Source organism: Caretta caretta, chromosome 7 (genome assembly GCF_965140235.1).
Source record: "Caretta caretta isolate rCarCar2 chromosome 7, rCarCar1.hap1, whole genome shotgun sequence".
Lineage (NCBI taxonomy): Eukaryota > Metazoa > Chordata > Testudines > Cheloniidae > Caretta > Caretta caretta.
Genome location: NC_134212.1, coordinates 91,806,982 through 91,831,317, shown reverse-complemented (window position 1 = coordinate 91,831,317; position 24,336 = coordinate 91,806,982). Strand labels below are relative to the sequence as shown.

Sequence of the window (24,336 nt, the reverse complement as noted above, 5' to 3'; positions counted from 1 at the left end):
TGCAAAGGCATAAGGTACAGACTGGGGAGAAACAGGCCCATACTCTTTGAGTAGCCAAAGAGCCATTAGTAGCAATGTGGCTCATGGAAGCAGTGTCAGGCAGTGCACTGAGTGTGACTAATGGAGTTACTGCTGGAGGACTGAGAGGCAGTGAGTCAAAGAAAAAATAGCAAAGGCATCATGTGACCAGAAAATCTCAGTCAGGAAGAAGAGAAGCATTCACCAACCTAAAAATTCTCAGGAGACTACCAATAAGCTGCATGGAATCAGTGAGTGGAGGGGGACACTCCCCAGACTTCAGTGATAAGGTGAAGTCCTCCACAGGAGTCATGAGAGGTGGGAGACTTCCCTCAACAAACAGTCCTTGTAACTACTTTTCTTTTCAGCCAGCTGTACCTGGATGCAAGAAAATTAACATGATGGACAAATGATGCGATACAGTGTAGCAAATATTTGTACCTCACTTGCTCCTGGAGCTATATAAGGGACCTAGGAGAGAGGGAGAAAAGGAAATAGCTCCAGCACAAGAAATTGTGGATTGTAGGAAGTAGGACACTAACATAGGCTTACAGATTAACCTTTCCTTCCACAGAGTAGCCCTGCAGTTCCCTAGATTCTTTTGGAGGTTGATAAACTATGTGGCAGCCCAGTCATGCTGAATAGATTGGTCTGGTGCTCAGCTTTCTGGGCTTCATATGGTCCAGAGATGAATGGAGCTTTCAGTTTTCATTCCTGAGGTTTACTGATATCAGGAATCTGAAATCTTGAAACTGAGGTTATTATAGGCCAATTTATACAAATTAATGGAAAGAATCATACACTATTTCAAGCTCTTCTTTTATTGCTGCTTGTTCTTACTTTAAATCTTTGCATTAGAAAAGCTAGTATCAAACATTTGGGCCTTGGAGAGATCACAGTTGGTATGACAGACCTTTAAAAATTGAGGACCCAGTTCTGTCCTTCAGTTATACAGGCACAGATCGCATTTCATTTCACGGATTTTTTTTTTTAAGACCAGAAGGGACCATCATGATTATCGTAGAAGGCAATAATCTGCACCCACACATCTGTGGTTAGTTTGGGGCCTTCCATGAAATATGTACATGTTCATATGCTTTCACAACTGAAAGTATCATTTAAAGTAATCTATAAAAACAAGTATATTCATCTTCCAAATACATAACAAGTGAATAGCCCCACTGACTTTAAATGGGATTTCTCATGTGAGTAAATCTTTAACATGTTTACAGATTACATTAAAGTTAGTCTTTAAATTTAAAATAATTGAATTCCTTTTTTTTCCCCTAAGTGTGTTTGCTGAAAATACTGTAAACGTAACGCCAGAGTTTTCATTCTCTTACATAAGGAAAATAGCTATAAACCATAATTTTAGCATAACTAAACACAAAGATCATCCATTGTCTGGGACCATAAATCTTTAACTAAAGCTTCATTCCAAAATGTTGGCTGAGTTTTTTTGTGTGACACACAGAAGCATTGTGAGTCCTCTGCATGAACTCCTATATTGTTGTTTTTTTAGTGAATGCTTCCCAGAATCTCTGTTCCCAGTCCTTTACAAAGGATAGCAAAATCTCAATCTCTGAAGTGCACATCGATGCATTTCCAGAAGTTAGCCATGCTGTCTGTGTTTGTTCACTCACCTCTTCTTTAATCAGGTAGAAATGCTGAAGGAAACGGTCTTTGAAAACTTTGTTATTTACAACATAAAAATAATACTTACCTGTTTAGAAATATTTTTCCACTGACTACACATTATGTCTATCAGAATGGGTGCTGCTTTGCTCAGCAGTATTGACATTTGATCTTCCGTTTTCCTGACTGCTGAAAGTGACCGCATTCAGTTTTTTCTCAATTTTATCAGCAACAGCACGCATTTTTAATTCTCTCAGGCTGACGATCAAATTTTCATAAGCCCCCTTCATTCCATGATGTTGATACCACATATGGAACAATTTGATTTTCTGCTCAGTTGAATCATTTATATAGTCCTGGAGTGTCTGCTCTATGGCAGGTTCTGGGATTTCATGCTTCCGAACAAAAGCCTTGACTTGTGGTAGCGTCATCACCTCCACAATAGCAGGAATGTGGGCACTCAGGTCAACATCTGACAATACAAATAACATTTGAAAACACAAATTCATGGCACTAGTATTTTACTGATTTTTTTTCATGTTTTAAATAGATTACACGTTTCCTATTCAAAACAGATATTTCAAGCCTAAGTGAGAGATCGAGAGAAGTCTTTTACAGGGAACTTCACAGTAGACATGGGTCAACATGCTACACTTTCCCTTGTGTTAGAAAATTCAAATGTTCAGGTATGGACCCATATCCCCTTCTTGTGACTTCAAATAAGTGCTCGGATCTTTCTATAGGACCCTTTCTCCTTCCCTTCCTCAAGCAGACAAGCACCTCTGGCATCCTCTTAGCTCGGCGCTGAACCTCTCCATAATGATACTTCCATTGCTGGACTCATGCACTTGACAGTTCAGTGTCTAGAAGCCTATCTTCTGGGCTTTGCGTACTACTTGATCTGTAATACAGGGTGAATGCCTTTGGCTTTGAAAGCTGCAGAGTCCAGGAGATTAGAATATATGAATACCTGAGATCTGGCAACAAGATTGCCAGTGTATCTACTGAACCACCAGAGGGTTTCTTAGTTAGAGAGTCCTGTGGGACAAAGTCTCCAAAAATCTGCATATACTCACAATTTTTTAACAAGCAGGAAAACAGTTGGGTGCTCATCCAAGCAGAAACATTTTGGGTTTTTCAATAACTAATTCCTGCTAACATTAATCAAGTAACACAGAGTCTGCAGACCTTACTGAGACAAAACGTCCTTTGATTTAAAAAAAAAATGAGCGTTGTGTCTTAGTTAGGACTGGAGGTTTGTTCCCATAACTGACATTTATTTAATAAGGAGAGTTACAAATCAGTGAGGAGTGACAGCTCCTCGAAACAGAGACTGACCTTGCATTAAATTGAACAAAACATATGTTCTTGCATGGTTTCTAAACCATATTTCTCACCATTCCTACACAGAAAGTAAAATGTTATTTCATACCTGTGTACACAAGAGGCTCCACTTCCTGGAAACAGATAAAGAAAAAAGTGTAAAGGAGGCCCTGCAGATTGTAGAGTCTCTGCCCTTCCCCCCCAAGTTTTTCTTGATTATTGATTTTTTTCTGTTTTTTCACTTATTCCCATCTTCTCTTCTTCTTTCAGTGGTACAGTCTCTTTTGTACCTTAGTTGGGGGGGGGGGGGGTTGGGCTCCCACTACCAATTTTTTTTAAAACACCAAATTATGCAAAATGCTAAATTTCATGAAATTTGGAGTTTTCTCTCAGCTTTATCCATGACCCCTCTCTTTAGTAGCCAGGCCATGTTTAGAATACAGTGCACTAGCAAATTTTAAACTCAAGAATAGAAATGAAGGTGGTCTGTATTTGGGTCACCGGACTAGTTCAAGAACTTCAGGATCTTAGCTACTCAGAATGCTTAATCAATGTATGGAACATTCTTTAGGAGAGAAATGATCCTTTGTCTAAGTGAGGAGCTCTGTACTAGGCTGGAGAGAGATGCTGCTGCAAGAAGGTAGCTTCCCCTAGCTCCACACCCTTCCTGTCTACAGCCCACAGACAAGCATCGGGGGCGGGGAGGAGAAATGACACTCAACCCCTCTTCCCCCACAAACTTTGGGCCGCTTTTTGCATGTTTCTGTAATGATCTGACCCTAATGAGTCAGGCCAGGAAATACATTCCTCCCCCACCCCACCCCCACCCCAGGGTCCTCTGTAGAAAACTCTTCTGACCCCAACTCTCACTCTGCTTCCTCATGGTCCCCTCAGTGTTGCAACTGTCCTTTGGCCATAGAGAACTGGATTAACTGAGCCCTTTAGTACTGCTCATAGATTATCTGAGAGAGTAGAGAGGGTCACAGCAGAATGACACAATGTCCTCTCTTATCCTCAGCTGCTGGGCACTCATTGCTAGCACCTTCCACTCTAAGGAACAATACGTGTTTAAAGATAGGACTGTTTAGGGGATAAAAGCTTCAACTTTATCTCAGGCAGAAAGAGTGGAGCGATTCGAATCAAATCCCTGACTTCCTTCCTAGCTTGTGTGTGTAGCTGGGACAGGAGGGTTTGAAAACTTCTTCTTGTTCTCCATATATACATTGTACTATACAAAACACTCTCTTTTTCAGAAATGCTCGTAGGAAGCACATGGACAAATCCTGTTATTTGCTTGGCAAAAATAGTTTGGAACTCTCCCACGTGTCTTTCTCTCTGTGGTGAAGTTCACTTCTCTCACATAAAGCCAGAGGGTAAAGGGAGGACAGGCCTCCACAATCTACACAGCCCCAGTGTGGATTTAAGTGGTGCAGAGGGCCTCATGCACCAAGCTGAATTTCAGCCATGCTAAACAATGATACCTACAGAGGTGGGTGGTTTGTGGACAACCCGAGACAGCATCTGATTGTTCACATCAAAATCCTTCCGTTTCTTCTTGTCTGAAACAAAACATGCCAAAAATTTTAAAAATCAGCGCATAGTATGTATCAGTGCTAGAGTGGAGCACCTAAAAGAGGAGAATTATGATTAATTAAGCAGTAGTCAATTCAGTATACAATATGGATGAATAAAAGAAATTAACTTACAACAGTACGCTGCTACGGCTGATAGTGATGCTATAGCGATGACAATTCCAATCACTAGATAAATCCACCAGAAGTTTCCTGATAATTTAGAGCATTGTAAAATTTACATAAAAGCAAAGCACAGAAAATCAGTGCAATACAACAACACACTTGGAACCCTTCACAGGATTATAAAGGCCAGACTGTGGAAGGACCTTGTATAGATGCCTCCCCAGACGCAGCGCACGACTGGTGAGGTGCAAGGAGTCTTCCCTCTCTGCTCCTTGCAGCCCTGTGCCAGGGCAAGACACAAAAATGATTCCTGTTCTCTCCTGCCAACAGGGACTGCTCCCCATTACTGTTCCTACGGTACAGGCCACTCTACAAGGGGCAACCCCGCCATACCAGCCAGCAGAACTGACCAGTCATGGACTGGAAGCCATGTTCCACCCTTGTGCAGCCATGGGTGTGCTCCGCCTGCATACCAGGTGTCCCCAGGAAGCATTTTATATGGTGGTGCAGCTCCATGCTTGCTCCACCTTGGGTCTAACACACACAATCTGGCCTACACTGCATAGCTGATTCTGCTGTATCCAACTGACTCTATCTATGGAGATACCAAGATTAAGTAATTCACTCTCACTTTTGCATATGGTATTTGTGGTCGGAGTGCATACTTTTTCAATTGCGCCATTTTCACACCTAGAGAAAATATGAAAAATATGTATGTATTTAATAGTAATTTAACAATAGAAAAACAACACAATCTGTCATGAAAAGAAGGCAAAGTTATCCATGCCCCCCACACTGTTACCAGCTGGCTTAATATAGTAAGAAATCGGAATTTTGAATTTAGTAGGGAGGAAGAAGTGTCTCTCTAGTCCTCCAATGTTGTTATATTTAGTCTCTAGGGATTCTTGTCCAGTTTCCTATAAGTCATAATGTAAATGATGTTAATACCACTATTTACAGAGTGCACCCGCACGGCCTTGTGAGCAGCTCAGGGTGCTGTACGCCAAGATAAAACCCAATGAAACACAAAAAAACCAAAAAATATCTGCAAGATAAAAGAAGGGAGGGAACCTAATAGGAAAAAAGGAGTGAAGAGAAAGGCAATAAAGAAAGGATCAACAGCGCTCCTTCAAAATAACCCAAACACCTTTAGAATAAAGTTTTTTACTTGCTTTTTAAAAGTAGGGAGAGATTAGGAAAGAGATGGTTTTGGGGAGGCAGAAACAGTTCCACCCATTAAGGTGCCCAATAACAAAAGCACAATTGCACCATGTGACCTCCAGAAGAAGAAAGGGGAGCGTCCATGTACCAGCAACGCAGATACAGGTAAGTAAACTTTTTCATGTTCTCTCCACAGGTACTAATGCGGAGGGTGGACTAGATGATACATCTGAGGGAAGGGGACAAAAGGAGACTCCGCCGATTGGAAGGCATGAGATGCACTGTCCTAGGGTTGGGGGTTCCACGACCACTGTTCCCAAGAGAAGGAGGCAGGTGGTGGTGGTCGGGGACTCTCTCTCCTCAGGGGGACCGAATCGTCTATCTGCTGCCCTGACCGGGAAAACCGAGAAGTCTGCTGCTTGCGAGGAGCTAGGATTCACGATGTGACAGAGAGACTGCCGAGAGTCATCAAGCCCTCGGATCGCTACCCCTTCCTGCTTCTCCACGTGGGCACCAATGATACTGCCAAGAATGACCTTGAGTGGATCACTGCAGACTACGTGGCTCTGGGAAGAAGGATAAAGGAGTTTGAGGTACAAGTGGTCTTCTCGTCCATCCTCTCTATGGAAGAAAAAGGCCTGGGTAGAGACCGTCGAATCGTGGAAGTCAACAAATGGCTACGCAGGTGGTGTCGGAGAGAAGGCTTTGGATTCTTTGACCATGGGATGGTGTTCCAAGAAGGAGGAGTGCTAGGCAGAGACGGGCTCCGCCTAACGAAGAGAGGGAAGAGCATCTTCGCAAGCAGGCTGGCTAACCTAGTGAGGAGGGCTTTAAACTAGGTTCACCGGGGGAAGGAGACCAAAGCCCTGAGGTAAGTGGGGAAGTTGGATACCGGGAGGAAGCACGAGCAGGAGCGTGCAAGAGGGGAGGGCTCTTGCCTCATACTGAGAAAGAGGGATGATCAGCGAGTTATCTCAAGTGCCTATACAGAAATGCAAGAAGCCTGGGAAACAAGCAGGGAGAACTGGAAGCCCTGGCACAGTCAAGGAATTATGATGTGATTGGAATAACAGAGACTTGGTGGGATAACTCACATGACTGGAGTACTGTCATGGATGGATATAAGCTGTTCAGGAAGGACAGGCAGGGCAGAAAAGGTGGGGGAGTTGCATTGTATATAAGGGAGCAGTATGACTGCTCAGAGCTCAAGTATGACACTGCAGAAAAACCTGAGAGTCTCTGGATTAAGTTTAGAAGTGTGAGCAACAAGGGTGATGTCGTGGTGGGAGTCTGCTATAGACCACCGGACCAGGGCGATGAGGTGGACGAGGCTTTCTTCCGGCAACTCACAGAAGTTACTAGATCGTAGGCCCTGGTTCTCATGGGAGACTTCAATCACCCTGATATCTGCTGGGAGAGCAATACAGCTGTGCACAGACAATCCAGGAAGTTTTTGAAAAGTGTAGGGGACAATTTCCTGGTGCAAGTACTGGAGGAACCAACTAGGGACAGAGCTCTTCTTGACCTGCTGCTCACAAACCGGGAAGAATTAGTAGGGGAAGCAAAAGTGGATGGGAACCTGGGAGGCAGTGACCATGAGTTGGTTGAGTTCAGGATCCTGACACAGGGAAGAAAGGAGAGGAGCAAAATATGGACCCTGAACTTCAGAAAAGCAGACTTTGACTCCCTCAGGGAGCTGATGGGCAGGATCCCCTGGGAGAATAACATGAGGGGGAAAGGAGTCCAGGAGAGCTGGCTGTATTTTAAAGAATCCTTATTGAGGTTACAGGGACAAACCATCCCGACATGTAGAAAGAATAGTAAATATGGCAGGCGACCAGTTTGGCTTAACAGTGAAATCCTTGCTGATCTTAAACACAAAAAAGAAGCTTACAAGAAGTGGAAGATTGGACAGATGACCAGGGAAGAGTATACAAATATTGCTCGGGCATGCAGGAGTGAAATCAGGAAGGCCAAATCACACCTGGAGTTGCAGCTAGCAAGAGATGTTAAGAGTAACAAGAAGGGTTTCTTCAGGTATGTTAGCAACAAGAAGAGAGTCAAGGAAAGTGTGGGCCCCTTACTGAATGAGGGAGGCAACCTAGTGACAGAGGATGTGGAAAAAGCTAATGTACTCAATGCTTTTTTTGCCTCTGTCTTCATGAACAAACTCAGCTCCCAGACTACTGCACTGGGCAGCACAGCATGGGGAGGAGGTGACCAGCCCTCTGTGGTGAAAGAAGTGGTTCGGGACTATTTAGAAAAGCTGGACAAGCACAAGTCCATGGGGCTGGATGCGCTGCATCCGAGAGTGCTAAAGGAGTTGGCGGATGTGATTGCAGAGCCACTGGCCATTATCTTTGAAAACTCATGGCGATCAGGAGAAGTCCCGGACGACTGGAAAAAGGCTAATGTAGTGCCCATCTTTAAAAAAGGGAAGAAGGAGGATCCTGGGAACTACAGGCCAGTCAGCCTCACCTCAGTCCCTGGACAAATCATGGAACAGGTCTTCAAGGAAATCAATTCTGAAGCACTTAGAGGAGAGGAAAGTGATCAGGAACAGTCAGCATGGATTCAGCAAGGGCAAGTCATGCCTGACTAATCTAATTGCCTTCTATAACGAGATAACTGGCTCTGTGGATGAGAGGAAAGCAGTGGACATGTTGTTCCTTGACTTTAGCAAAGCTTTTGACACGGTCTCCCACAGTATTCTTGCCAGCAAGTTAAAGAAGTATGGGCTGGATGAATGGACTATAAGGTGGATAGAAAGTTGATTGTCAGATTGATAGATTGTCAGGCTCAATGGGTAGTGATCAGTGGAGTGCTCCAAGGGTCGGTCCTCGGGCCGGTTTTGTTCAATATCTTCATAAATGATCTGGAGGATGGTGTGGATTGCACACTCAGCAAGTTTGCAGATGACAGTAAACTGGGAGGAGAGGTAGATATGCTGGAGGGTAGGGATAGGATACAGAAAGACCTAGACAAATTAGAGGATTGGGCCAAAAGAAATCTGATGAGGTTCAACAAGGACAAGTGCAGAGTCCTGCACTTAGGACAGAAGAATCCCATGCACCGCTACAGACTAGGGTCCGAATGGCTAGGCAGCAGTTCTGCAGAAAAGGAACTAGGGGTTACAGTGGACAAGAAGCTGGATATGAGTCAACAGTGTGCCCTTGTTGCCAAGAAGGCCAATGACATTTTGGGATGTACAAGTAGGGGCACTGCCAGCAGATCGAGGGACGTGATCGTTCCCCTCTATTTGACATTGGTGAGGCCTCATCTGGAGTACTGTGTCCAGTTTTGGACTCCACACTACAAGAAGAATGTGGAAAAACTGGAAAACGTCCAGCGGAGGGCAACAAAAATGATTAGGGGACTGGAACACATAACTTATGAGGAGAGGCTGAGGGAACTGGGATTGTTTAGTCTGCGGAAGAGAAGAATGAGGGGGGATTTGATAGCTGCTTTCAACTACCTGAAAGGGAGTTCCAAGGAGGATGGATCTAGACTGTTCTCAGTGGTAGCTGATGACAGAACAAGGAGTAATGGTCTCAAGTTGCAGTGGGGGAGGTTTAGGTTGCATATTAGGAAAAATTTTCACTAGGAGGGTGGTGAAACACTGGAATGCGTTACCTAGGGAGGTGGTGGAATCTCCTGCCTTAGAAGTTTTTAAGGTCAAGCTTGACAAAGCCCTGGCTGGGATGATTTAGTTGGGGATTGGTTTTGCTTTGAGCAGAGGGTTGGACTAGATGACCTCCTGAGGTCCCTTCCAACCCTGATATTCTCTGATTTTATACCTACACCCACTAATAGCTGGGGGGGGGCGGGGGGTGGGGGGGCGAGGGGATAAGGCAAACCTTGATAAAACTGAAAAGCAGGCTGGCCTTATTCACAACAGATCTGGTAATCAAACAGTCATGCAGCAGGAAACAGAGGGTATGCCTACAGTACGCTTAGACACCTGTGGTTGGCCTGCTCCAGCTGACTCTGGCTAAAATAATCTGGCTAAGAGGTTATTAAACTGTGGTGTAGACAGTAGGGCTGAAGCCTGGGTCTAGGACCCTGCAAGGTGGGAGGATCTCTGAGCTGCAGCCTGAGCCCAAACTTTTACACTGCAATCAAACAGCCTCTTAGCCTGAGCTCCTTAGCCTGAATCAGCTGGCATGGGCCAGCTGTGAGTGTCTAATTGCAGTGTAGACATACAGAGAATTCCTGTTGCACCAGAGCTACACGACTGTTTATGAACAGGAACCAAACTCATTTCTCACTCTGCCAAGGCCCCAGTGTGGGATACAGTCAGTGTGTGACAAAGACCCAAAATTAGAGATTTAGAAAACTCATACCAGAAAACTAAAATGCTGAGGGATTCCTTCAGACAAAATCGCTCTAAAACCTCAGTTTCATAATTTTAGATTTCTGATGAAAATTAATTTTCATCAGTAAATGAAGGAATACCAACTCTGTATGCACTATACTTGCTTTGTGACTAAAATGAGATGTATGCAGTGTGGTTGTAGCTGTGCTGGTACCAGAATATTAGATAGACAAGATGGGTTATGCAATATCCTTTACTGGACAAATACATTACCTCACCCATCTTGTCTCTCTAAAATGAGAGATGTCACTTCCTGGGGGGGAGATTAGAGAGGTATGAGTCCAAATGAATTTGTCAGAAGATCCTATAAAAGGCACCTGCTGCTTTCCCTGAAGTTCTCTTCCTCTACAGACTGTCACCCTCTGGTATTGCCAGACCTTCCAACTCTACTTCCTCACCCATCCAATCCATCATTCCATAACCTCCTGACATGGAATAATCTTCTGTCTACCCCAACAGAATACACAAAGACAAAGCTCAAAAAACTTGGAGTGGGAATTATTAAAAGTGGCCTCTAAATTTGTGTGCAGATTTGTGCATTCAAATGCATACAGATATTTGCACACAATTGTGGTAACTATCCATGCAGATGGGTACCTATAAAATTTTAGGCCTTGTCCAGACTAGAAAAAAAGTGCTTTTTTTCCCCTAAATGAATGAGTTCAATAGGACTAGCTTAATTAACCTGAAAACCTTGTTAGGCTATAACTTGACCACTAAATGGAGCTAAAAGGTGTTTAACCGTGTTTATGTCGATGTGGGATTTTCAATTGAGTTAAGTGAGCTAAACTGACTTCTTTCCTAAACAATGCATTAGAGGCCACATTGATATTGAAAAACTGGCTGAGCCTGGATAATTCACATTAAACAACAAACCATTTGAATAGTTAAATAATAAAGACCTCAAACTTACTTGCTGCATGGGTCGCAATGATGACATGAGTCAGAAGAATTGCAAAAGTAGTGTTGTTTACACCTGCATTTTGTGTTCTGAGTGACGGTACAAGTTTCTGCAACTTCGAAACCTAAAATAAATCCCAAGAGTTTTCTTCAATTAGAAGAAGGTGGTACTCTAACTATTTTAGTGTACCATTAGCAAATGCTATGCTCAGGCCTATTGCTTTTAAGCTCTATTGCTGTATGCATCAATGTGAGCTGGTCATAAAAGCAAGCATCACCATATTGTTTTCTACATGCTCCTTCTGATTGTGTGATACTGGGAAGAGGAGGGAAGGAAGGAGTCCTCTGCAAGCACATGCTGCGAAGAAAAAGAGCTAACAATAAGCACTTGCTTTGCTGGAAGGGGACTAGTATATAACATTACAAAATACTGGCTGTTTTGTTTTCATTCATCATTCTATGATCATTCATTATATAAAGTGTCTGGTCTCCTGCATATTCAGTTGCCACTTCTATAATGATTCCCTGTGCATCTCCTGCATCATCTGCTGGAATCATCCCCTGGTGCAGTTCCCTGATGTCTGTCTACTTATTTGGACTGGACATTGAGTAAAACAGACAAGTTGGGCAGTGCCAAGCCACTCTGTTTGGCCTGGTTTGAACTAGTTTAGTTTTCTTCTACTAAGCTCTTGCTATTTAAAGTAAACTTTTATCCATCATTGGCTAGTGAGATTGACCTGACTGCGGAGATCTTATAACAGCAAGAGATACCCATACAGTACCAGTAACACACCTAGATCTGAAGGTGACTTTTAAAAAATAATTTTCTTTAGCTGACAACCATTTGAGTCCCTGGTGAGGCATGCACTCAGATAGTGAGTGGAGACCTTGCCAGTACCTTGAGAAAGATTAAAGGAAAAGACATGCTGCTGGAACTGAACCCCAGCCCCCACCTAAAAATGCCAATTTCAACAGCCACCAAGGGTTGTGATGTGGCTGCAAGAGAAAGCTCTGTATACCCCCTCCCACACACTTGCACAGCCAGAGGGCCAGACACAATCAAGTGCAAAACCCTGTTGGATGCTCAGGGTCCTGAGCCTCTAATAACTTTAAAATGAAGTTTAAATTCATTTAAAATTAATACAACAATTCCTTATTGGAAACTCTTTGTAAACTAAGGATTTTCAACTCTTTGATGTGACTTGTCGCCTCCCTCTCAGCCACTTTCAAACCGGTTTCCTCAAATGCCTCTTATAATATTATGCACAGATTCTACTATGTGTTGCTTATGCAGCACCTCTGAGTTTGAGAAGAAGCAGCTGCAAACCTGCTTCAGCGAGGACTAGAGTGGGAACAGGTTTCTGTTCTCCCAGATGATTGCTTTGTGTCATGGGTGTGTTTGTCCATTTTAAAACACTCAAAACTGTGTGTCTGTGAGAAAATCAAGTTTTATCTCACATTGTCTAGTGTGTGTGGGGTTTTTTATCATAAGGAATGATTCAAGGTAACTTCTGTAAGCAAGGTACTAAATAAAAATATTGGTTTTGGTGTACCTTTTGTTAATACCCGAAAACCTTTGAATATATCTAAAATGGTTTCACTGAGGATCAGATTGTGAGCCAAGGTAAATGCCAAAAAAGGGTCTCTAGGGCATAAGGTGAGTGTGACCGACTGCACCCCTGTATTCTGACCCTACACACTATGGTAATAATCATTGTACAGAATATGCCTTGTGAGGTATTATTTGAAAACTAATAACTCACTGGTCAATCATATCATAGTGAAATGCACATAATGACATAGGTACAGTTATGAACATAAGCTGAAGTTACAACTGAAATGTGTTTACCAGACAAGTTTGGGGAGTAGGTAACCAGTTTCCCGAAGACAAAGGACAAGCTGATGCCTCTAGCCAAGTGTCATCAAAGTTGGCTGGCCATCACCTTTTAAGTGGCCATACTTTGGCAGCAAAGAGGGGGGCAGGAACAGATTGATTCACATTTTAACAAACAACATGGAACCTCTTTTACCACGAGACCCCATGCCTCCACCATCACAGCTGGAAGGTACTTGATCTAGGGGTAACCCTGACGAAAATGCATTTCAAAGGGTGGCTGGACTATAAAAGAGAGGGGGCAAAAACACCCCAGGTAGTCTCTTTCTCTATTCTTTCTATCTCTCTCTTGCTTTTTCATCTAAGGAGACAAAAGAAGCAGTCTTTGGACTTTGGAAGGGGTTCTGACCCGAGACTTTGGTTAGCCCTATTGCTGGAAACATTTGGTAAGAACCTTGAATCAAGTCTAGTTTGTTAACTTGTAGTTACCAGAAAGCATTTTATCCTTATTTTTCTTGTAGCCATTTCTGACTTTAATGCCTTATACTTGTACTCACTTAAGAACCCATCTCTTTGTAGTTAAGTAAACTTGTTTTGTTCTTTAATCAAAATTAAAATTAATCCAGTGTTGTGTTTAAACTGAGTATGTAAAAGGTTGTTACAAGGAGGAGGGAGAAAAATTGTTTTTCTTAACCTCTGAGGATAGGACAAGAAGCAATAGGCTTAAATTGCAGCAAAGGAGGTTTAGGTTGGACATTAGGAAAAACTTCCTGTCTGGGTGGTTAAGCTCTGGAATAAATTGCCTAGGGAGGTTGTGGAATCTCCATAATTTGAGATTTTTAAGAGCAGGTTAGACAAACATCTGTCAGGGATGGTCTAGATAATATTTAGTCCTGCCATAAGTGTAGGGGACTGGACTAGATGACCTCTCAAGGTCCCTTCCAGTTCTATGATTTGACCACTTACAGAGGCAATGGATATATAATACCTGACTGTTCAGGAGAGGGCTGGACAGAATAGAACACACATTTTGGGGGGAAAATGTGGGACTGGGAATGTGTTGGGGCCACCCTCAAGTGGTAACCAAGGCGAGTGGAAGCTGGAGTTTGACTGGAGTGTTGCTGGCAGGCTGCAGCTATATACAGATACTCAGGGTGTGACCTGCACACTGTTTGTCTTTGTGAGGGGCCCATAGCATTGTGAGGCACCCAACGTTGCAAGGCAAGTGGTGACACAACCCCTCACTAGTCTGGATTGCACCCCGGAATGTCATAGTGAACTACCCAAATCACATGTCACACTGTGGGCAAAAGAGCCACCTCCAGAGACTTCTACTTGCCCTCCAACACAGGTGGGTGAGGAGTGGACAGAGCCTTAACTCTGATTCCTCTCAAACTGCCAACCAGTGCACCTGAACAATTGCTCAGGAAAAGCACTGCCATGGCATACTCCCTCCACCCCTGCAGAGAAAAGGGGATCCAGGGTACGAATTGTAACTCTGTCACAATTTCCTCCCTGGTCTATTCCTGGGACATCATAACTATATGCTATCCCTTACTCAAAGCTTGTGGTAACTCCCCAGTCTTGTCCTATGGACAGTTTTTGTTGCCTGAGTTGCTATTTTACAGACATACCAAGTTCAGAGTCACATGACTTGCACCTTCTGCACACATGGAGGGAATTGTAATGATCCATGAATGTTGATCCTTCTTCACATGGTTTACAATTTGAGGTTTTGTTGTCGTTTGTGCAATCAGCAAGTTTAAATGAACCTGTTAAAAAAAAAAGAAGAAGAAGAATGAAAGTTGTAGTATCTCTACCCAGAAGTTGTCAGCTGGAAGATCTGCTTCAGATTTTCTATTTCTCTTCATCTCAAACTTTCTGATTTATGAATAATGACGGGATCAACACTTTCTAAATGCTACAGATAAATTATATGGGTATCTATCCGTACATGTCTTTTGGTAATGTAGCATATTCAGGGTTGGATTTAAAATTCTAATTATTAAAAACAAGAAGGAAAATTTACTAAACAAATGATATGTTCAATGAAAATATGCATTCACAGGTATAAATGGGGAGTTGTGTGGGCAAAAGAGCATGAATGCATTTTTTTACCTCCTTCAAAATTGTGCATGTCAATATCCCAGTGCTTCTCTATGAATCCAAGTAGCTTACACGGACTTGTCTGAAATCCATGGAAAGTTATTGGCATGAACTCAGTAAATATTTGTGTGTTTTCTACGATTCTGCATTCTAGCTACGCTTGGAACAGATCATGTGAAAGTGCTAGAATAGCATGGAATAATCATATACATCTTTACGGAAACAGCATAAATACAAGAAGGTTAGAGACCAATCCACAGAATACAGTTTTTAGTGCCCAAGGGATTTCCGAATGAAAATATGAAGCCAATGTAGTCCTGTCACTTGGGGGCCAGAGGAAGGCCCTATAACACTGTGTCCCAGTAGAAGCTACAGCATGTAGAGCAGGAGTAGTCAATTATTTTTATATGTGGGATCCATTCAAAAGTGTCTAGTGGTCCAGATTTGGCCCACAGTCCACCTATTAACTACCTCTTATGTAGGGTATTTATCAAGCAGTATGTCATTCTGCCTGTGGCCATTTCCACTCACCTCTTTATTTTTCAATAAATTATTTTAAAATGATACCTACCAGGTGCACACTCCTTACAGCAGATATTTTCTGCAGCGTATTCTCTCTCTCCACATTTAAGTTCCCTTTTAGAAATATTCCTCTTTATAGACAGCTTATCATATATCGTGTGTGCAGCAGATACATCACTGTCCCACTGTGATCCAATAGTCCAACCAAACACCTAGGAGAGAACAGTAAAATTATAGGTGTGGGAAAATTGCTCACACTCTGCCTTTCTACCCTATCCTCCTGCTACTTGTACAGTGGGCCACAGTAGCACTAGACCCTGAGAGAGGAGTGGATGAAGGTGTGGGAGCAGTACCCCACAGCAAGGGTTGGAGGAGAGGTGGGGAGGGGAAAGGGGGAAAACAATATCTCATTGTGTGTTCCATATCTCAGGGGTCACCCTACACAAAGATGCCACAGTGACAGGATCATTACCTCCTTCCAGGCCTGTGAGGCGATTGGCTCTGGAGCCAGAAGTGCTCCGAGTGCTGTAAAAGCATTGCAGGGATGTGGGTGTCCGTGTCCCCCAGCGCTTGCAGCAGCTCTGACTGACTGCTTTGCTAGGACCTACAGTAGGGTCTGTAAGCCTGAAGTCCATGGGGAAACCTGTAGGTTAGCAGGTCTGACACAGGCTCAAGGAAGTAAAATGGAAGTAGAATTGTCCTTAATCCATCTACTTGGGCTATCCTGACCACAGGTGCAGCGCACAGGTGTAAATGGGGCTACACTGTGAGTAGACCTGAAGGAAATTATTATGCTGGCCACAAACAGGAGAGCTGTGACTCAGAGAGGTTTCTGAGTCAGAATGCTTCTCAGAGCAGCTCTTTGGGCATGTAGTCTAGCCATCATTCCTTGCTCAGGGCTGTGCCTAAAGTCACATTCTTGCTCTGAGAAACTGTTCATGTTCCAGAAATATTTATTCTCAGACACACTGGGCCTAATTCTCCTCTCCTTTACTCTTTTATAACAGTAACAGTTGCAGTTCCAGCAATTCAGAGGAGGTAATATTGATTGACACCAATGAGAGAGAGAGAGGAGAACCAGCACCAGAGTATCAAGCCAAGCAGCTGTCATTTAGAAAAGGAGGATACAGTGTGGAACAGAAAGATAAACACAAGGAGAGTGTACAGTGGAGCAAGAATCAGTGAGCCAAATGTATAGTGTTACTACAAATGCCATTTAGTTCTAGGGACAGAAAGTGAAGGACATTAGAGAAGGAGCAAATACAAGATGAACATGAAAAGAAAAAGGTGTAAAGAATGGGGTAGAAAACAGGATAAAATAGGTTATTGTAATAGAACTTTCTAAATGACAGACACGTGCAAAGCAAATAACTGATAACTACGCAAAAACCACACTAACAAACCTTTCTAGCTTCTATTACGTGCATGCATGAACTCAGAACTCACCTCAAAACCACCAAAACCGCCCCCTTGTTGACACAATAGGGAAAGACAGAAACATAATGTGTAGTAACATATATAGAACCAATTTATTACCAGATAATTCTGTACTTCCCAATACAGTAAGTGTGGACTACCTCTCAGGATCTGTCTTTCAAGTAGCATCATATAGGCACTCCACACAGAAACTTTATACAATGCCCTACATCTGATATTCTTCCTTTTTTGCTTCCCCTCATCCCCAAAGTGACATTCTAAATTTTCCACAATATTTCTTTATATCCTAGAGTCACTTTATATTTTTTCTTTTGATTCTCCTTGGAATTGCCACTCCCACATGATATTCAGTCCTCTGAAATTAAAATTTCATTACTAATAACAAAAGGAACACTAATGTTAACACAATTTGATGGTACGCTTGGGAAACCACTCATGTCCTCAGTAGTACCCATATCACTCAGTGACAATAACTGAAGGTACACACATGCATTAAGGGGATGATAGGTGCTTTTGGATCTGTTTTCATACAAACAGATGTATACAATGTATGCCTTCAGCCTACAATGACTCATGGAGGCTTGTTTTTGTTCTTTTCCTAATCTAACACAAATGCCATTTTTTAAACTAAAAGTCTAAACATCCAGTAGGAACAAAATAAGTAGGGGCAACTAACCCCAGAAAAACCCTTAGAAATCATAATTTGGGCCAGATTATCAATTCCAATTGATCTGCTCAGGCATTAACCTTCTTTCAGAGCCATAGAAGTGGGTTCCAATGGCAGGCATCAGTTGGGGAATCCGTGGCAGTGTGGCAATTAAGCCAAGCTACCTACAGAGCCAAGGCAGAGCCACTGAGGGCCTAGTGGCTCCTCCGGGATCCGTGTGATTTGTGGACAATATCCCAGGTCTTTTACACAGGGGGAACACTTCAGAGAAAACACTATGAGGGGCATAATGCTCTAACCCTACCATAGTCATAATACATACAATACTTGTACGTGAGACCCAGATAGTGATGGACAATTGCTTCAATAGTAAGTTTAAAATAAATTCTCTGCTTCCTCTCAGTCACCCATTCTCTTCTTTCATTAATTTCCCATCCCCACATGGGAGCATACACCTGCATCTATTCATTTGGGGCCATAATTTTAACCCATTCAAAACCTCCCATCTGTTCTTGCATCAGTCGCACAGCAGCAAGTGCACATAGCTCATTAGGGGCTCTCAAGAAATTTAAAAAGGGGGAGAGGAGATTTCCTTGCTTTGGTGTTGGATAGCAAGACGTGGGAAGTTTCGTTTATGTTCTGATGTTTGCTCTTGGTAGTTCTTTCACAAAGGATGATTTTATGAACAGTTTATCCCCCTTTTGCTATTTTAATGAATTTTTTCTTTTGCAAATTAAAAAGCTTACATTAATCCTATCAAGATGGAACTGTCAAACAGGTGGTAATTTTATATTGTTTGGCAAATGGATCCTTTCCTTGCACTCTTTTAGATGAAGCAGACTTCTTACTATAACAGGTGCTCTCTGGTCCAGACATGCCAAACCCGCGAAAAAACATGCAGAAATTGGGCTTGTTTTTGGTTTAATTGGCTTGTGAATTGCTTGTGGGCTAAGTTTGGGCTTGCAGCTTGTTTCTTCTTCTTTTCTGATTGGCTTCTGGCAAGCAGGGGCAAGGGGCAAACAGGGGCAAGGGCGGTAGAAAGTCAGGGGTGCACAGCAGGCCCACCACAGTCCCACACTGCACACCGGGACGATCTAGTTACACAGAGTGTTGGGGTTCTTAGGGATTGGCTTGTTTTGGCCTTGTTTTGAAATGAGATTAGCTTAATTTTTGGCTTATTATGAAAGTTGGGGGGCTTATTTACTGTGTGAAAGTTGGCAACTGTGCTCTGGTCCAGTTTCCAGCAGCACATTTTTCTCTTTCCACTCCCTCCTCTTTTTGCTCTCTTTCATCTATCCTTTTCTTTTTTCACACAAAGATGAAATGCACAGTTATCAGTGAACTGCCCTGAAGCAACCACTCAAAGTGACAATTCCTCATGTTCCAAAGTTTTCAGCGCACTTGAGTCATGAGAACCAGCAGGGCCAGAAAGAGGAATTGAGTTTAATGTTGTGAAGTCTACACAGTTAGAGTGGTGTAAACCCCCTAGAATCTGTGTATCTGTGGTGCTGAGGTTAATAGGATCTGTGTGTGTTCAGTAATCAGACTGGAAATCAGATTCATGGGGGTCTAAACCCTAGTCCCCACAAACAAGGTCAAATTTGAAAATGTTGGCATTAATATCTTATCGCAGTTTCCCCACCTGTACAGTGGGGATAATAACACATCCTTGTATCACACGAGTGTTCTGTGGATTTTTTGGAATTCTTTTTCAATGCACATTTATTAATGATTACTGTCTATTGTTAAGACTTGCAGCAACACTAACAGCTTCTGTGTCATTGTTGCTACTCTGTGGCCGGATGTCAAAATGGAAGATTCAAGGGAAGCTTATGATCTGTTTTTTTTCTTGTATACAATATATTGCAGTTCACTTCTCAGCATTTCCTGGTTGTTCAGTGTATTGCATCAAAGTAGGAGAAAACAGAAATTCATCTTAGCAGTAGAATAGGTAAACATATTGTGCAAATACAGACCCAGTTATGCAAACACTTATGACAAGATTAACTTTACACGTGAGTCATCCAATGGACTTGAATCTGACTATTTATATGCATTCATTTTAAGCACGTGTACAAATCTTTGCATTATTAGAGTCATAAGGAGTATCATGGGTGGAACAAACACTTTAGTGTGAGGGCCTTAACTTCTAAGAGGTCTTTTCTAAATTCTCAGAAATTGGCTATTTATTATATACAAGACCTTACTATATGAACTAGAAAATTATTGGCTAGTATTAGTTTGCTGTTTGAAGGTACCCAAATCTGTTCCTATTAAATTTAGTTGTTTTTCCTCTATTCTGTTTTATATAGGTTCTGGTACCACACTCATCATTGTACGAGTGTCCGCCAGCTGTTTTTTCAAATGGTCTATGCTTTGCTTTTTATATGAGGACAGGCCTATGATTAGTCTTTTGGTAACAGAGAAGGAATAGTAAGAGCCTAAGGAGGATCACCTGATCAAACTAGGCATCACCTAATGAAATTAATAGGCAGGAGAGGAAGTACTTTTTCATGCAACACACAACTAAGTGGTGGAACTTATTGTCATGGGATGTTGTGATAGCTAAAGTATCACTGAGTTTAAAAAAGGACTGGATAACTTCAAGGAGAATAGGTCCATCAATGGCTATTAGCCAAGATGGTCAGGGTCACAGCCCCATGCTTGGGGCAATCCTAAACCTCCACCGACCAAAAGATGGGAGTGGAAAATAGGGGTGGATCACTCCATAATTGCCCTGTTCTGTATGCTCCCTCTGAAGCTCTGGTATAGGCCACTGGGTAAGATGGACCATGATCTTACGTGCTTAAGGATCCATTTCTGCAACTGATGTGCGATGAGTGCAAGGGTTTACTTCTGTGGAATCATTTTCAGGATCAAGGCCTAATAAACCCAACTACTCTCATATTTGGGTGTAAGTAAATTAATCAGCCAGACACATACTGCAGGGCTTTTTAAAAATTTATTATTTTTTTTAAGTGTGGTAAAATCATATGCTAGAAAAATCAGGGAAGAGGGAATAATAGGTTTATGGGAGAGCTACTTCCTCTCTGGCTAATGGGACTGGGATTTGACAGAGAGCCAGGTTTAGATGGAAACATCAGCCTATTGTGTATATTGAAGGAAGGGATGATGGGAAGAAGTTTTGTTTACACCACTATCAGTTTGACCTAAATAAATTCAGGATATAGATGCAAATCTATTTTTGACTGTGATTATGTCTATTTAAGCATGATATATTTAGAGTACGTCTCTGCAATTGGTGTGCTGAAGGCGTTTCTCCCCTTTTGACACACACAACCTACACTTCAGCTGTTTGGATGTAAAGCATCCTCTATACTATTTAATCTATATTTTGGTGTTTTGTGGAGTGGCACAGTTGTAAAGCTCCACAGTATAAACTGAGTCACATAACTGCATTACCAAAATTAATTTTGTACCCTTCAAGTGATGAATAAAATCTACTGTTAAAATTTTGCTACCAATCATCTCAATACTAGCCTCTGCTCCGCAAACAATCATTCAGTGCCAATTGTAACCATGCTGTGGGAAGATCTTACGTATGAAATTCAAGACCATATCTCTGAGAGAGTTGACAGCAGTAACCAAGGGACAATTCCTAGAGTTATGGTCCTCAGACAAAATGCTAGGAAACTTCAGAAAGAGTCTTAGGTCCAGTGTATCTCCCTGGACTGGAAGAAGGGAATGATAAATCCCAGTCCTGCAAATACTTAAGCACATGCTTAACTTTACTACGCTGAGCAGTCTCGCTGATTTCAATAGGACTGCTCATGGTAGCAAAGTCAAGAATGTGCTTAAGTGTTTGCAGGATCGGGGCCATAATAAATAAGTTTATAAACCAAGGATGTCACATTTTCAGGGCCCAATCCTGCTCCCAACTGATATCAATAGTAGTTTAGCCATTAATATTTTTGAATTTCATCTCAAGTGTGCAGTTTGCATGGATCACCATTAAAGGATCAGTAATTGCCAACTGCTGGGACAGTTTTCTTATACTAGGAAATAGATGTGATAACTGTGTAGTGTTGGCAAATGTCAATTTTCAAAAATAGAACAGGAGTACTTGTGGCACCTTAGAGACTAACAAATTTATTTGAGCATAAGCTTTCGTGGGCTCAAATAAATTTGCTAGTCTCTAAGGTGCCACAAATACTCCTGTTCTTTTTGCAGATATAGACCAACAGGGCTGCTACTCTGAAACCTTTCAAAAATAGAACAGCAGCTCTCCAAAAATAGGAATTCACTTGTAAGCCAATTAAAGGAGGGGCCCTATACCAAGTCTGAAAAACATTCAGTTTGTCCTCTATTGTATCATGTAGTGTACTTTATAATTTTAGTACAAGTGAGGGAGCGAAAGACTTCAGTTTTACTGCATTGCTTCACTCCACAGAAAGACCCGAAGTGAAAAAAAGTATAGCTGAATAGAGGAGTTCCCTTTACAGGCCACCTGGAGTCTTCCTTCACTAGTCTTTTTAAAACAGTCCCAAAATCAAACCGCTTCTAGGAACCAATATTTCCGAGCCACGTCTCCTTCACATGGTCTCTGAGTCAATTGGCCCCAGACGTAAGGAAGCAGGAATGCTTTCTGTTTATTGCGGTTGTGTCACGCAGCAGGCAGGACTTTATCTCTACCTGATCTCGCTTCTCAGAAACGATCATTGTTTCTGGTCGAAGGCGAGGCAGCGAGCGAGACAGCGAGCTTTACCTGAGGACGGGAAGCTGGTTTCTGCCCCGCGCTGGGCACCCCAGCAGAGCGAGGGAAGTGACCAGTCCTGACCATCGTCCCCCGGCAGCTGTCTGCGCCCCCCCCCCCCCGTAGCCACCGGCGCAAATACGGGGCCGGAGACTCTCCGCGAAGGTGGCCCCGCTCGAGGCGCAGCCCTGGGGAGACGGACAAGCGGCCGCCCGAGCCGCGGGAATCCCGCCCGGCCCCCTCCCCGGACAGTCCGGCGGCCTGGCCCGGGCGAGAGGGGACTTACGAGGACGAGGCGGAGGAAGAGGAGCCCTGCGCTCATGCTGCCGCCGGCCGGCGCGGTGCCCGGGCAAGCCCTCCAAAGCGAAAGTGAGTCGTGGCGCCGGGGAGCTGCCCTCGCCGCCGTCCCCCCTGGGCGCGCATCGAGCACTGGGTCCCCAGCTGCAGCATCTGCCCCGCCCCGCGCTGTGCCGGCCACCGGGCAGGCTCCTCCTCCGGGGTTAGGCGCCGCCCGTCCCGCTCCCGTGCCCGGCGCCGGGGTTGGACGGGGGGAAGGAAAGCAGGGAGGCAGCACCGCGTAGGGTAGGGAGCGCCTGGAGCACAAGGGGACCGCCTGGCCCGGAGAAGCTGGGCAGAGCCGCAGTTGGGAGGATCCTCCTCCCCCCAGTAGCCACCGAGGGTTGTTGCTACAGCGTTGCAAGGTGCAGTGTGGGCTCCCTGCTCACCCCAGCAGCAGGCTCGTGGACAAGCGGGAAACAATTGTATTGATCTCATCGTTAGGCGTTAGCCCTGGAGTCCTCTGGTCCTGCGCCTGAACGGGGCCCTGCTATGCTTCTATCTGGCCAGCTTATTTTGGAAAGAGTCCCAGATGTCTCTGGCCACATGCTTAGGCTCACCAACCTCTAGGATTGGCCTGGAGTCTCCAGGAATCCCCATCGATCTCCCCCCGGGACGTTGAAAGCAAGCCAGGAGATTTTAATAGGATATTTTAAGAAAATGACATTACCTTGGGGGGGGGACGGGGGACGGGGAAATCTCCCAGAATAGCTTCAGTCAGAGTTGGCAGCCCATGCTCTTTCAGATGCCTCAGTCCAGAACAGTCTTGCCGTCAGGTGCATCTGAGTGGCAGTTCTGTGGTGATCTATGGGGTAGTAATAAATTGTACTCCTATAGCACCTTATGTACAGTGACCTAGGTATTTTAAAATGAATCAGTTAAAGCGAACAATACCTCTGTGATGTAGATTTACAGAAGAAGGGCAGTGCACTGGCTAGGCTGCTAGACTGGGACTTGAAGTGCTCAGATCAGTTTTGTTCTCTGCTGCAGAGTTCCTGTGTGACCCTTGGGAAAGCGACTTAAAGCCGAATTATTACATGTAGGTACATAATGATTGCAGATAGCTGCCTAGTGGGATTTTCAAAATGCCGAGCTGTCTAACTCCCATTGCTTTCAGTCTGCACTTTTGAAAATCCCATGTGGTGCCTATGTGCATCTTTAGGTGCCTAAATACCCTTAAAGTCTGGATTTTTGTTCTTTCTCTGTCTCAGTCCCCATCTACAAAATGGGGGAATAGTATTTTCTGGCCTTGCAGGGGTGTTATGAGGATAAATAAATATTTAAAGGCTATGTGGTGTTCAGATATTATAGTAATAGGAGCTGCAAAAGTACCTAAGATAGATAGTATTAAGTCACTTGTTAAAGTTTACACAGCAAATCGGAGATGGATCCAGGAATAGATCTCATGTCTCCCCACTTCAACCACTAAATATGAGACTCTCATCTTGGGGGGGAGGGTTGACTGCCCTGCCTTTGTTAAGTATGTAGGTGTAGGGCAAGGGAACCCAGATAGGATAGAAGTGAGTGGAAATATGAAAAAGGTTGAAAGACTCACTGCAATGGACAAGGCTGCCTTCCACTGTCTTGCCTGAAGGGGCGCTGACAAGGCCA

General features: G+C 43.5%; 1 protein-coding gene across 1 annotated transcript; it reads right to left on the bottom strand.

Moving 5' to 3' along the window:
* Positions 1-818: 818 nt before the first annotated feature.
* On the bottom strand, positions 819-22,866 carry FAS (Fas cell surface death receptor). Its single transcript, XM_048857187.2, has 9 exons — positions 22,676-22,866; positions 15,621-15,783; positions 14,578-14,715; positions 11,123-11,234; positions 5,305-5,363; positions 4,683-4,760; positions 4,462-4,535; positions 3,086-3,110; positions 819-2,125 (listed from the first exon to the last, which is right to left on the bottom strand). Exons 1-9 carry the CDS (start codon positions 22,709-22,711, stop codon positions 1,767-1,769), a joined length of 1,044 nt encoding a protein of 347 aa, XP_048713144.1. The 5' UTR covers positions 22,712-22,866; the 3' UTR covers positions 819-1,766.
* Positions 22,867-24,336: the final 1,470 nt, after the last annotated feature.

Coding starts and splice junctions, on each gene's coding strand:
- FAS (XM_048857187.2), bottom strand. CDS start 22,711: ATGAGCGCAGGGCTCCTCTTCCTCCGCCTCGTCCTC. Junction 5,364..11,122: donor CATTGCGACCCATGCAGCAA/GTAAGTTTGAGG, acceptor TATTTTCTCTAG/GTGTGAAAATGGCGCAATTG. Junction 2,126..3,085: donor GGAGCCTCTTGTGTACACAG/GTATGAAATAAC, acceptor TTGTATTGTCAG/ATGTTGACCTGAGTGCCCAC.